Source organism: Convolutriloba macropyga, chromosome 4 (genome assembly GCF_964194025.1).
Source record: "Convolutriloba macropyga chromosome 4, txConMacr16.3, whole genome shotgun sequence".
In the NCBI taxonomy this organism is placed as follows: domain Eukaryota; kingdom Metazoa; phylum Xenacoelomorpha; order Acoela; family Convolutidae; genus Convolutriloba; species Convolutriloba macropyga.
The window spans coordinates 81,841,094-81,855,114 of NC_134471.1; the positions used below are offsets into that span (position 1 = coordinate 81,841,094).

At 35.9% G+C, this 14,021-nt stretch overlaps 1 protein-coding gene across 1 annotated transcript in view; it reads right to left on the reverse strand.

The window, feature by feature from the left end:
* LOC142338189 (uncharacterized) overlaps positions 1-14,021 on the reverse strand; it is a 77,759-nt gene that overhangs the window by 44,515 nt on the left and 19,223 nt on the right. The window contains exons 9-10 of the mRNA XM_075387828.1: positions 5,940-6,111; positions 5,287-5,575 (exon numbers count right to left, since the gene is read on the reverse strand). Of these exons, the coding sequence (XP_075243943.1) occupies positions 5,287-5,575; positions 5,940-6,111 (461 nt within the window). The remainder of the gene's footprint in view (positions 1-5,286; positions 5,576-5,939; positions 6,112-14,021) is intronic.

Genomic DNA, 14,021 nt, shown 5'->3' on the forward strand with positions numbered 1-14,021 from the left:
TAGATCCTTCAGGGAAATTTGCAGAAAAATTTTACATTGTTTTTTACTTTCTAAAAATAAAGTGTCACTGTGATTTTTTCAACAAAATTAAAAAAAAAACTTTTATACAAAGAAAAATCAAGATATATTTTTAAAAATTTAAGCGTCCAGATTAAGGTTCATCATATTGTTTTTTTTTCTGTGAAATGTTTAAAAATATGTCGTGATAAAGTAGAATGCGTAAAACAATGTTTCAATTATTTGCTAAGGCTTTCAAGTAGATTCACTTTTAATGATAACCTGATTTTAGTTTCCCAGTACCAGCAAGTAATTTTTTTTAATTACTTTGACTCGGAAAAAGTCTCACTGTGGTTTTGGAAATGACATCATTTTAAAAAAAAAATCCATGATATTAAATAAGTTATTAATTCGAGTGAGAAAACAAATTCTGAGCAAAATGTTGATAGTATTTTAACTTTCAACTTTGTTGAATTTTTTTGAGTGTTGAAATTTTTCATTTCAAATTAAAAACAAAACAGGCAAATTGCCGGAAAATAGCCGCCGTTGATTCCAATAAGCATGATTGGGATTGAAAGAAAAGAAGATATCGAAAAAAAAGAGTTTTGCACAAAAACATTTTTTAAGTCCGATTTATTTTGATGGCATTTTGTAGTTGAACATACTTCTCTTTCTTAGAGAGAGGCTACAGGGGCTACTATCAATACCAATAAGCATAAGAGATTGTAACTAAGACTTATAGGAAAGACATTCAAATAGCGGGCATCTAAAATTGGGCTTATCCCGTTTCTATTTCTGACTTCAAATTTTTATACTGACTCGGTTCTTTTTGAAGTGCTTTGCTTTGCAACTGATGTTCAAATTCACTTTTAGCAGAATATCTATTCCGTAAAAATGTACCTTAACAATTCTTATTGAAAATCTCATTGAAAATTTTTTGAATTGACAGTCCCTTTGTGAATAAAAGTCACTTCTAAAGGAAATTTATCTATTTGTAGTTTATAAGAGGAAAAGGGGTCTGTCGGCTCTCTAGCGTTTTTTGTTTCAAGAATTTATTCCTATCTACTAGTTAATAAAATCTTACCAAACTAATGAAATAATTTATAGATTTTGCCCCGTGTTTTGTATTCACGTTTTTTTCTATTTTTGGTTTAAATTCTGAAAAAATTTCATTGCTTTAATTGGCAGATTTTTCATTTTATCTATATTCTATAAAAGTTTATTTATTTTGTTTAAATTAAATTAGAGAAAAAAATTTCATTTTTATATTTTTCAATGTTTTGTTTCCTATTTTTTGTCTGCCGTTTCTCGATTTGTAGAATTTTTCTGCTCAGGTCGGCTTTTCATTGTTTAAGTTTTGTAGATTGTTGTTTGCTTTTATAAATATTGACGAATTTGCCAATCTCTGATCTTGAAAGCAAAAAATACAGTAGAAGATGTTTTTTTTTGTGTTCAAAAATTTCCCTGAAAGTTGTTTGCTGTCATCATTTTATTATGATCTGAATGCTTCCAAAAGAATTTTCAGCAAATAGTGCTTGCTTTTTATAAGATATAAACTCTCTTACAAAAATCGGTTTCTTAAGAAAATTTTTAGTCGACTTTCCATATATACTGCTTTATACTGCTTGTTTGCTATGGTACTCCTAACTCCAACATTTCGGATAAAAGGTCATGAACGTATATAATGATAAAATGTATTTGGAGCAGCCTTGAAAATGTTGTGTTCGTGTAACAGTTCTAGCCAAACTGGGATTTTTCAATATATATGTCAAAAAGTTCGAGCCTAACTGATTTCAGGTCTTCAAAAAGATGAGATTTAAAAGTCATTGCACCATTTCCTCCGTTTCGGCTCAGCCTTTTCATTGTTTTGCATCAAGTTGTTACCTGTTCCACTTTCCAAATAATTCAAAATTTCAATATAATTTTTTATTGACTTGTTTAGCATTTCAAAAAATTTTCCACTTTTTGTGTGATACCTCAACCTAAGCTAATAATTTGAGCTAAAATACGGCCTTCCTCATACTTTTCCTTGTTTCTAAAATGTGCCACTATTAACTTTGACAGCGAAACTACCCAACTGTCATCTGTTATCAAATAAAAGTCACTTTTGAAGGAAATTTATCTTTTTGTGGTTTATAAGAGGTAAAAGGGGTCTGTCGGCTCTCTAGCGTTTTTTATTTCAAGAATATATTCCTATCTACTAGTTAATAAATTCTTAACAAACTTATGAAATAATTTATAGATTTTGCCCCATATTTTGTATTTACGTTTTTTTTCTCTTTTTTTTGTTCAAAATCTAAACAAATTTCATTGCTTTAATTGAGAGGTTTGTCATTTTATCTATTTTCTATAAAAGTTTATTTATTTTGTTTAAATTAAATCAGAGAAAAAAAACATTATTTTTATATTTTTCAATGTTTTGTTTCCTATTTTTTGTCTGTCGTTTCTCGATTTGTAGAATTTGTCTGCTCAGGTCGTCTTTTAATTGTATAAATTTCGTCGATTGTTGTTTGTATTTATAAATATTGACCAATTTGCCAATGTCTGATATTTGAAAGCAGAAAACACAGTAGATAATGTTTTTTTGTGTTCATAAATTCCCCTGAAAAATGTTTGCTGTCATCATTTTATTTTGATCTGAATGCTTCAAAAAGAATTTTCAGTAAATAGTGCATGCTTTTATAAAATATAAACACTCTTACAAAAATCGGTTTCTTAAGAAAATTTTTAGTAGACTTTCCATATATACTGCTTTATACTGCTTGTTTGCAATGGTATATTCAGCATTTCGGATAAAAGGTCCTGAACTTATAAAATGATAAAATGTATTTGGAGCAGCCTTGAAAATGTTGTGTTCGTGTAACAGTTCTAGCCAAACTGGGATTTTTCAATAGATATGTCAAAAAGTTCGAGCCTAACTGATTTCAGGTCTTCAAGAAGATGAGATTTAAAAATCATTGCACCATTTCCTCCGTTTCGGCTCAGCCTTTTCATTGTTTTGCATCAAGTTGTTACCTGTTCCACTTTCCAAAAAATTCAAAATTTCAATAAAATTTTTTATTGACTTTTTTAGCATTTCAAAAAACTTTCCACTTTTTGTGTGATACCTCAACCTAAGCTAATAATTTGAGCTAAAATACGGCCTTCCTCATACTTTTCCTTGTTTCTAAAATGTGACACTATTAATTTTGACAGCGAAACTACCGAACTGTCATCTGTTATCAAATATAGGTCACTTTTGAAGGAAATTTATCTATTTGTGGTTTATAAGAGGTAAAAGGGGTCGGTCGGCTCTCTTGCGTTTTTTATTTCAAGAAAATATTCCTATCTACTAGTTAATAAATTCTTACCAAACTTATGAAATAATTTATAGATTTTGCCCCATATTTTGTATTTACGTTTTTTTTCTATTTTTTGGTTCAAAATCTAAACAAATTTTATTTTTTTAATTGAGAGGTTTGTCATTTTATCTATTTTCTATAAAAGTTTATTTATTTTGTTTAAATTAAATTAGAGAAAAAAAAATTTATTTTTATATTTTTCCTTTTCCTATTTGTTTTGTTTCCTATTTTTTGTCTGTCGTTTCTCGATTTGTAGATATTGTCTGCTCAGGTCTGCTTTAATTGTTTAAATTTCGTAGATTGTTGTTTGTATTTATAAATATTGACCAATTTGCCAATGTCTGATATTTGAAAGCAGAAAATACAGTAGATGATGTATTTTTGTGTTCATAAATTTCCCTGAAAGTTGTTTGCTGTCATCATTTTATTTTGATCTGAATGCTTCAAAAAGAATTTTTCAGTAAATAGTGCATGCTTTTTATAAAATATAAACATAACCGACTAACGTCGGGCGAATTGCTCTCAAACGACCGGTTGGCTTGGTCAGTAGCTAGCCACGGGGGGGGGGGGTGCACCGGGGGCTGATGGGGGCAGCACTGGGTGGGGGGGGGCAAAAGCGTGGTGGGGGGGGGGGGGTGGAGCCAATAGTGGGGGTGGGGGGTCAACAAAGGGGGGGTGTCAACCTCTAAGAACCGCCCCTCACACCATAAGTATAAGTATAAGTCTCCAAGACAGTTTGAGCTGAAACAGACCTGAAAGGCTCTAAGAGCACATAATGCCCGCTGGGCGCTACCTGTTTATCCCGTTTTTGAGGACGAAAAGTCAAAAGCGTCAGACGAATAATTGGTCAAGCGAAAAATCGTATATAAAAAAAGACCGACAGGACTAATATAATTGCTACAAACTTCGTTTGAGAGCAATTAAACACTCTTACAAAACTCGGTTTCTTAAGAAAATTTTTAGTAGACTTTCCATATATACTGCTTTATACTGCTTGTTTGCAATGGTATCTTCAGCATTTGGGATAAAAGGTCATGAACTTATATAATGATAAAATGTATTTGGAGCAGCCTTGAAATTGTTGTGTTCGTGAAAGAGTTCTAGCCAAACTGGGATTTTTCAATAGATATGTCAAAAAGTTTATTAGATCATACACGTTGAAAATTTCTGGCAAAAAGGCAATTATGTTGTCTAAGGTCTGGCACGAACCAGCAGTTTGTGCTTAGTTTGAAATAGATGGTAGTGGGATAAATAAAATATTTCAAAATCTTAATGAAATTTCTATAATCTTAAGCTAAGCATCGGATAAGATATTTAAATTTCACTGGTACTGATCGTCACAATAGGCCCCTCACTGTTATTATAAGCAACGCATTGACATTCTCGCGCAAAATAAATTGTCTTACAAGATTTTACCAGATGAGAAATATATGAAAACAGTGACCGACACGCGTTCTATAAAGATCTTTTAGTTATTAAATGTCTATTTGATAAGTTTTTATAAGATCTTAAATTTTATGATAGGCATCTTGTAAAATGAAATGCAGCAATAATGACTGATTCATCATATTATGAGATCTGATGAAATTTTTGTCAACTCTTCTTACGATATAAAAATTGCCAAAAAGGAAATTTTTATATTATTAGAAGTGATAAAATTTCCCACTGAAAAATTGATAAAACGTCTTGTTTGATTAGAAAACCTCAGAACCATAAAAACTGAGAAAAACCTCAATGACTCAAACTAATGCAATCCTGCTGTACACTGACGATAGCTTTGTTGTAAAGTCCCTTTTGTTTATGCTCATAAACGGTTTTGGACACCACATGAAATAGAAATCACTTTTATGTTCGCTGTTTGCGATTGGTTCAATTTAAGGCAGTCGAGAACAACAAAAAACTTGAAAAAAATCTAAACTTGAGCAAAGTCGCCAAGGCGAATTTTAACCTTTTGACGAGGCAGTTTTTCTGGACTTGTCGTCTCCTCTGGACTTCGACTGGTCTCCGACCCGCCACCTTCCTCCGGATGCTTTGGATGCCTTGGATCTGCTCGATCCAGTGTCTTTTGAGCGTTCTTCCCGAGTTTTCTCCTGACTTCTGGCACTTTTTTCGGCTTTTGTTGTTTGCGTTGTTTTCATTGATCTTGCTGCTCCCGAAAGAATGTTGGAATCTGTTTCTGAGTTTGCATCGGATTTCGCCTCGGACTTCTCGGCCAATTTTGTGGCTGATCGTTCGGTCTAGAATGCAATGACGTCAAGTTTCGGCGCAAATGACTCACGTATGATAATATAGTTCGTTAACTAATACTGTCTAGAAAAAGTCTTTGCATAGACTGAAAAGAGCTTGAGTTCTAGGATTGAAACCAGCTTCTGGTTTCGACAGGTTGTAACCACCGTAGTTCTAGCTATTCCTAGCTATGACAGGCTTCTTCTGCACACAATTTGCTTCTGCTAATGTTCACGAGCCGACATTTTTTTGCAAAATTATGTAAGAAACGAGCTGAAATTTGCTGATTTTTCAAAAATTTCAAATTAATAACAGGCATACAAGTTCTGAAACAGAACTTGGAATACCAAAATAAGCGTGATTGACGTTGGTAACCTGCTTAGATTTGTCCTCTTTCGTCTTTTTCTCCCTCTTTTCCTCTTCCTCTTCGTCTGAGTCCTCCCACTCCTCCTCCCCTGTCTCATACTCCTCGTATTCCTCACTATCCCACTCTTCCTCGTCCTCATCATCTGCCACGAAGTCTGTCGTGTTCCTCAGGCCATTGTCTCTGAATAGAAACAAAAGTTTTGTAAAAATTTTGACGGTTTGTCCAAACTTGAAGTAAACTTGAACTAAATTATCTTAAGTGTCCTCAATTTTTCACGCACGCTCATCAGACTAATCTGAAAACATGGCTGTGAAAAAAATGCTAAAATCGAGTAAAAATACTCGAGACATCCGAGATTGGCCACGTGATGAAAAACCTTCATACAAGAATGAGAAACCTCCTTTACAGTCAAATGAAGCCCAATGAACAAAAAAATCGTTTTCAAGGAATTGCTCATGTTTTTTTGCCTTCGACTCTGAGTTTTCACAATATTAAACGAAATTTCTGTTTGAGGTTTTCCTAAGTTTTTGGGAGTCCTATGGTATAGACTCATTGACCAGCAGTGCAATATGTTCCGTAATGAGCATTAAGTGAACAAAGCTAGTAATTTGAGTGGACAGCTAATGACTGTTAAAAATTTTAAAAAAAAAATTTAACTTTCTAAAACTTGCAATAAATTTTTTGATAGTTTCGTACTATTGGTTACTTTTGAAATCCTATATCATTATCCAATTATTGATAGTTCCCATTGCCTTAGAGGAGACGTTCAGTTGATCACAGATAAAGTTGTCAGAGAAAAGCTTATGGTTTAAATGGCTTCGACACTTTCTTCTTGCACTTTTCTACTGAATCTTTCGTTTTTGCCTGTCTTTGTTGTTTTCATAGTCAATAACTTGTTGTAAGATCTAATTGAAGAAAAATGAATGACGAACGAATTTGTCGTTCTATCGAGTAAAAAGTTTTAGCGTATATACTGGCTTCCGTTGAAAGCTATTGAAATTAATCGCGTTGATACTACGAGTTTTCTCAAAAATTTCGTATTTTGTAATGTATTTTTTCATATGTGTTGATTTTTTCAAAATATTTTTAATTAAAAATGAAGAATCCCTTTGCTCTTAAAAACTTAATTGAAATTAGAAAATTTTTTAGTGATAAATTGTTTTTTAATGCCTTCGACAATTTTCTCGTTCAATTTTTTTCTTGAGTTTGCTGTTTTTGCCTGTTTTTGATCTTTAGGTAGACGTAAATTGCTGAGAGGTCTAATTGAAGCTTGTAATTGAAGTTTGATTGAATGATGTTACCCGAAACAGTCAGTTTATAGCAAATAATCTCAAATTTTATGATATACTTTTTCAAATATTTCTTAACTTTTCATTTTTTGTTGTTCTTTTCGTCAAACTGTAACTTGTTTTCATTCATGAGAGTTTCCATCGAAGTTCTTGTATTCCAAAAAAAAAATAATTACTGATACTATTTGTAAAAATTGTTGAATGATTTTTTATTTTCGCCTCATTTTTCGTTCCCTTTGTCGACTTGTTACCTAGTTTCAATAAGCAAACTTTCCATCTGCTGTATACTTAGGAAAAATTAAATTTGGCTATTTAAATTGTTATCTTACTGTATTTTGACGTTGTTACTAGGTGCTTTTAAATTAAGATATTGAGTTTTTGCCGTGAGATTTTTGTTTTTGATAATATTGTTGTCTGATTTTTGTCTCGCAGTCTCTTTAATGTCAGATTTCGCTGTAATGAGGCAAGGAATAATGTATTTCAATTAGTAGATAGGTTGTGTGAGGATTGTTTTAACTCAAACGAATTTGTCGTTCTATCGATTAAAAAGTTTTAGCGTATATACTGGCTTCCGTTGAAAGCTATTGAAATTAATCGCGTTGATACTACGAGTTTTCTCAAAAATTTCGTATTTTGTAATGTATTTTTTCATATGTGTTGATTTTTTCAAAATATTTTTTATTAAAAATGAAGAATCCCTTTGCTCTTAAAAACTTAATTGAAATTAGAAAATTTTTTAGTGATAAATTGTTTTTTAATGCCTTCGACAATTTTCTCGTTCAATTTTTTTCTTGAGTTTGCTGTTTTTGCCTGTTTTTGCTCTTTAGGTAGCCGTAAATTGCTGAGAGGTCTAATTGAAGCTTGTAATTGAAGTTTGATTGAATGATGTTACCCGAAACAGTCAGTTTATGGCAAATAATCTCAAAGTTTATGATATACTTTTTCAAATAATTCTTAACTTTTCATTTTTTGTTGTTCTTTTCGTCAAATTGTAACTTGTTTTCATTCATGAGAGTTTCCATCGAAGTTCTTGTATTCCAAAAAAAATAGTTACTGATACTATTTGTCACTGATTTTTTGTTTTTTGGAGAATATTTCGTTTTTTTCAACGTTTTTTGTGTGGTCAATTTTTGTGTTTCTTTTTCTTGTCTTTCAGCATAATCGCGTAATAAAAGATCCCAATGGTTTTCAATTGTGGCCCAAGTAAAATAATTTAATCTCTCAGTAAAAATGCTTCAATTGAATTAGTAGAAATAACAATTTTATTTAAAATACAGAATATTCAGATAATAGCCAATGGTTTTAATGGTAGCAATAGTTTGTGTTTTCGCAAACCGTGTGTAATTTTTTGAGTTTTTCTTTAGTTCGTTTATATGACATAGTCTAACCAAAGACAAGTGCTTGTGGTATTGTAATGACTTTTTTGAATTTATCAAGGATTATTTAGATGATGCTGATGATTTTTAAGACTATTGAAATTTCTTGGTTTAAAAAATGTTGAATGATTTTTTATTTTCGCCTCATTGTTCGTTCCCTTTGTCGACTTGTTACCTAGTTTCAATAAGCAAACTTTCCATCTGCTGTATACTTAGGAAAAATTAAATTTGGGTATTTAAGATGTTATCTGACTGTATTCTGACGTTGTTACTAGGTGCTTTTAAATTAAGATATTCAGTTTTTGCCTTGAGATTTTTGTTTTTGATAATTTTGTTCTCTGATTTTTGTCTCGCAGTCTCTTTAATGTCAGATTTCGCTGTAATGAGGCAAGGAATAATGTATTTCAATTAGTAGATAGGTTGTGTGAGGAATGTTTTAACTCAAACTCCTATTTTTGTTATCTCTTCTTTTGGTTGATACTTAGGTCAACAAGGAGGCTCGGTAATGTGCGTTCGCACATTAAGTTCCGACCCCACTCATCTACTTTTTTCACTTAATTGTCTACTAAATGAGATGAAAAATATTAACTTATTAACATATCGTTCATCAAACAACTAGAAGAATAAAACTGTCTACTCTAGAGGGCCTATGAGACCTGTGGCTACCATAATATGACTACCAGAAAAGACGGCAATAAAAATCAATTAGTTACAAAATATTAATTACGTTCAAAACTCCTTGTCCATTTTTTGAAAACTACTAAAAATTAGATCAAAATGGCATCAGATAAAATTTATAGTAAGAAGATTAAACGGTACATTTTTGGAACAAAATAAGGGACTTTTCCTCAATGCGTTTATTAAAACATTGCTTTTTTCAAAGAAAAATAATGAAATTCGAACTAATTAGAAACAATAGGCTTCAAATGAAATCATTGAGAGAGTCTTTTGTACCTCAATAGAGGGCGACTGAGGCCTTTCAATATCCAGGATGTGTCATACGACTACAAAGAGGACAACAAATACAGGCAATAACGAAAAATTTGCACGAATAATTATGCAGGAAAACGACCTCCCCCCAATCAATTAAATACTAAGCTGATCACTGTTAGAATATCGATCAAACTATAGTCTTAAACTCAGTGAGAATTAGAAAGAAAGTTTGACTTACCAGATTAGAAAGACAAGCAATATGACTTCGATCAAAGAAATTATGTAAATGAGTCGTCAAGAAATGGTGCTCAGAATCAATATTCGGTTCAAATTGAGGAATCTAGATAACTATTATTAGAGTTAGATTAATTGATGTAAAATCTTCCCAGCATGTATTAAATGATGATGATATCTCCGGAAGTGTGAATGAATTCTTAGAAAAGTGCAAACGCATTCAATTTATGGTTCCCTTTGCGACTGCTTTGCAGAAGCAAACCATATTGGGTAACCTTTGCGACCCCACTATAAATCACGGTGCTAAGATTAGTTTTGTATCTTGACTTTTTCACACTGATAATGGGTATATATACAGCTGATTTTTGAGTCCTTTTTCATCCCCAAATTCAAATCACCATCTTGATCTAATAATCAGATCTCTCCTGTAAAGCTCTAAATTCTACTGTAAAATATCATTTTGTTATTCTCTCATTTTTGAGAAATTAATTCTTTTACTTAGTTAAAAACGCTTTTTATTCCGCTTGCGAAAGTCCATAACCCAACAGGTTATGGGCCCAGCAATTTTATAAGTCATTAAATTAGTTTCCAAAACAAAACTAATTTGTTGTTGACAGTCATAATCCTTTTCTGCTTAGTACCTTTTCTTTTCACAATTATTTTGCCTGCTCAAACTCGAATGGATCAACAGACAGTGAAGCTGCTGACCTACACAGGAAAGGCACAGGACTTTCCAATCTGGAGCACAAGATTTGTGGCGATGATGCAGACGAAGGGACTCTACAAATCACTACTGGGGACAGAGGAGCAACCAAATGAGCCTGCTCCACTGGCCAATGGGGCAACCAATGATGAGAAGAAGAACCACAAGGTGCTGAAGGATGCATATGAGAAGGAAGTTGCAGATATCAAGGAGAAACGGAACAATGTGTGGTGCTATCTGGCACTGACTCTAGATGCAACAACCCTCATCCTGATGAGACATGACTGTGTGGGAGATGATGGCATTGGAGATGGAGCAAAGGCTTGGAAGCTTTGGCAGGAGAGATTTCAGAGTGTGATGACGCCGACAGTGGTGACTTTAGTGGCACAGCTTGCTCGACTGCAGCTCGAGGCTTCTGAGGATTTGGACAGCTTCTTCATCAGAGGACAGGAGTTGCTCACAAGGCTACAAGAAGCAGGGGAAGCAGTCTCAGAGACCCTCTTTAACGCCTTGGTCCTCAATGGTCTGCCAATGAGGTATGAAAGTTTTGTTATACAGGAAAGCTTCAACCCGGCAACGAACTTCACAGAGTTGAGGAAAAGGCTGCAGAACTTTCATGAGAGCACGGTGCAGAGACACAAGGGACAAAGTGGTTCAGTGGCACTGGCAGTGAAGCGTGACTTCAAGAAGGGACCCAAGAAAGGAAACTGCTTTGTGTGTGGGATCCCTGGACACTTTGCCAAGGACTGCAGGAAGAAGGAGACAGCACAATGCAGCAAGTGTGGTGAGAAGGGTCACCTGGACAGGGCATGCAAGAGACAAAGAGATGGAGGCAAACATGAGTCAGTGGCAATGGGTCCAACAATGGCTACACCAGACGAAGAATGCTGGGCAGCTCTTACCCAGTGGAAGACAGCAGGCATGCCAATGGACAGTGGTTGTACAGATCACATAATGACGAACATCGATGCGTTTCTGGACTTTGTGCCCGTTCAATCAGTGGTCAGAAATCCCAACGGAGAGGCTTCCAGAGTGGTGGGCAGAGGCTGTGTGAGGATCAGCATACCCTCAAACAAAGGGGAATTCCAATGCGAACTCAAAAATATTCTGTGTGTGCCGGACTATTCTTCAAACCTCCTATCAGTCTCAAGATGCACGGAGTGGGGACATAGCTTCACTTTCGAGAGAGGAAACAGCTGCATGAAACTCCAGAAGGGAGCTCGGGTAAAACTAACACAAGAAAATAATTTGTTATACTTACCCTGCAGCGTTCTAGAATTCAAGATGAGTTCCAACAGCGTGAAACTTGACAGTGCAAGGAAGTGGCACAGACGGTTGGGTCATTTGAATCAAGCGGATGCGGTCAGGAATGCACCAGAGACAGTGGGGGAAGTCGATGATGTATGCAATGTGTGTGCATTGGCCAAAATCACAAAGACTCCAGTACCAAGAGTGGCAGAGACCTAAGCAGAAGAGAAGCTGGAGATGGTATTCACAGACGTGATGGGACCTTTCAGAGTAGAGTCACTGTCAGGGTTCCGGTTCTGCATAATGTTTGCAGACCAGTACACGAAGTTTGTGTTTGTGGAATTGCTTAAGGCAAAGAGTGAAGCATTGACCAGCCTGAAGAAATTTGTTCTCAGTGTGGGGACGCCCAAGAAGCTGAGGCAAGACAATGCGAAGGAGTTACTCTCAGAGTAGTTCTAGACGTACTGTTTAGATGCAGGCATTCTACAGGAGAAGACCATACCAGAGAGGCCACAACAGAATGGGTTAGCTGAGAGGTGCAACAGGACACTGCTGGAGATGGCAAGATGTTTGCTCATTGACTCAGGACTTTCCAAGATCATGTGGGGAGCAGCAATTCTTCACGCAGCAAGGATCAGAAACTTGGTTGTGAGACGAGGAGAAGAAAAATGCCCAGCAGAGCTGATGAAAGGTATAAAACCTAAGCTTCCAATTAGTAACTTATCTATTTTTGGTTGCACAGTCTTCATGAGGAAGAGGGACAGAGAAGTCAGCAAACTTGAACCCAAGGCACTGGAAGGAAAGTTTGTGGGTCACACTGAAGGAGAAAACGGATACCTGGTGTACATACCCAACACACGCAAGGTGATGGCAGTTCGAGATGTGATCATCAAGGAGTCTGAAGTGGGCTCAATCCCTGACAACAAAGAAACGGCGGACCTACTAGATGATGGGTCGGAACTGGGAATCTGGCACCCAGATGATGGTCATCAAGACGATGACAACAGAGAACGACAGGACACATCTACTGCAATAAAGGAGGAGTGGCATGACGCAGGGAGCGTGAATACTCAAGAAACAACACTGAGACAAGAGGCCTCGGATGTTGGAGAAACAGCACTAGATGAAGGATCTACTGCAACAAGAGGGAGTCACAGAGACTCAGATTCACTGGAAGACAGTGACACAGAAGACTTCTCACAGTTAGAGACAGTTGGTTTCAATGAAGATGCACTGGAAAACGCGGACAGAGCAGAGCCCAGACGAGGGACACGAGCAAGCAATGTTCCGCAATTTTTTGGAGAAGTCAGGACCCATCTTGCTGTGACTGAGGGCGACTATGTGGAACCCAAAACAGTCTACGAAGCCAAGCAAGGTGACGATTGGGACCAGTGGCACCGGGAAATGAAGGACGAGGTCAAGGCACTGCAAGACAACGAGATTTGGAACCTAGTGAGACCACCCACAGACAGGGACGTCATACCGGGCAAATGGGTCTACAAAGTGAAATTAGGACCCAGTGGTCAATTGGACAAATACAAAGCGCGCTATGTAGCGAAAGGTTTCAAACAAATGGAAAGACTGGACTATTTTGAGACTTTTGCGCCTACATGCAAGCCAGAGACATTCAGGATTCTACTTCAGCTATCAGCGAAGCAGGGCCATGTGATGCACCAATTTGATGTCAAGACTGCTTTCCTGCACTCACCAATCGAGGAAGAAGTGTATCTGGAACAGCCACAGGAGTTTGTAAAACGCGGATCAGATGGGGAGAAGTTAGTATGTCGACTAAATAAATCAATTTATGGTTTGAAACAGGCTGCTAACAACTGGTGCAAAGAGCTGGCAAACTTCCTACTGAGACAGGGGTTCACCAGAAGCAGGAACGATCACTGCTTGTTTGCAAGATCAGAGGCAGAGGATCACACCTTCATCTTGGACTGAGTTGACGACATCATAGTAGCATCAAGAAGTATGACAGTGGTCTCTGATGTCAAGAAGGCACTAGAAGCAACCTTTCACATGGAAGACAGAGGGAGACTACACTGGTTTCTGGGTCTAAGATTCAGACGAGAAGAGGACAAAGTCACAGTCGACCAAGAACGCTACATAGAAACAATGCTTGAGCGGTTTCAAATGGATCAATGCAAACCCTCAAGAACTCCAGCTGATTTGAATTTGAAACTTCAGACAGCACAGAACGGAGACGAAGAAGTGGACCAGAGGATCTACAGAAGCTTGGTTGGATCACTTCTTTATCTGGCCAAACAGACGAGGTCAGACATTATGTTCACAGTCAACATTCTG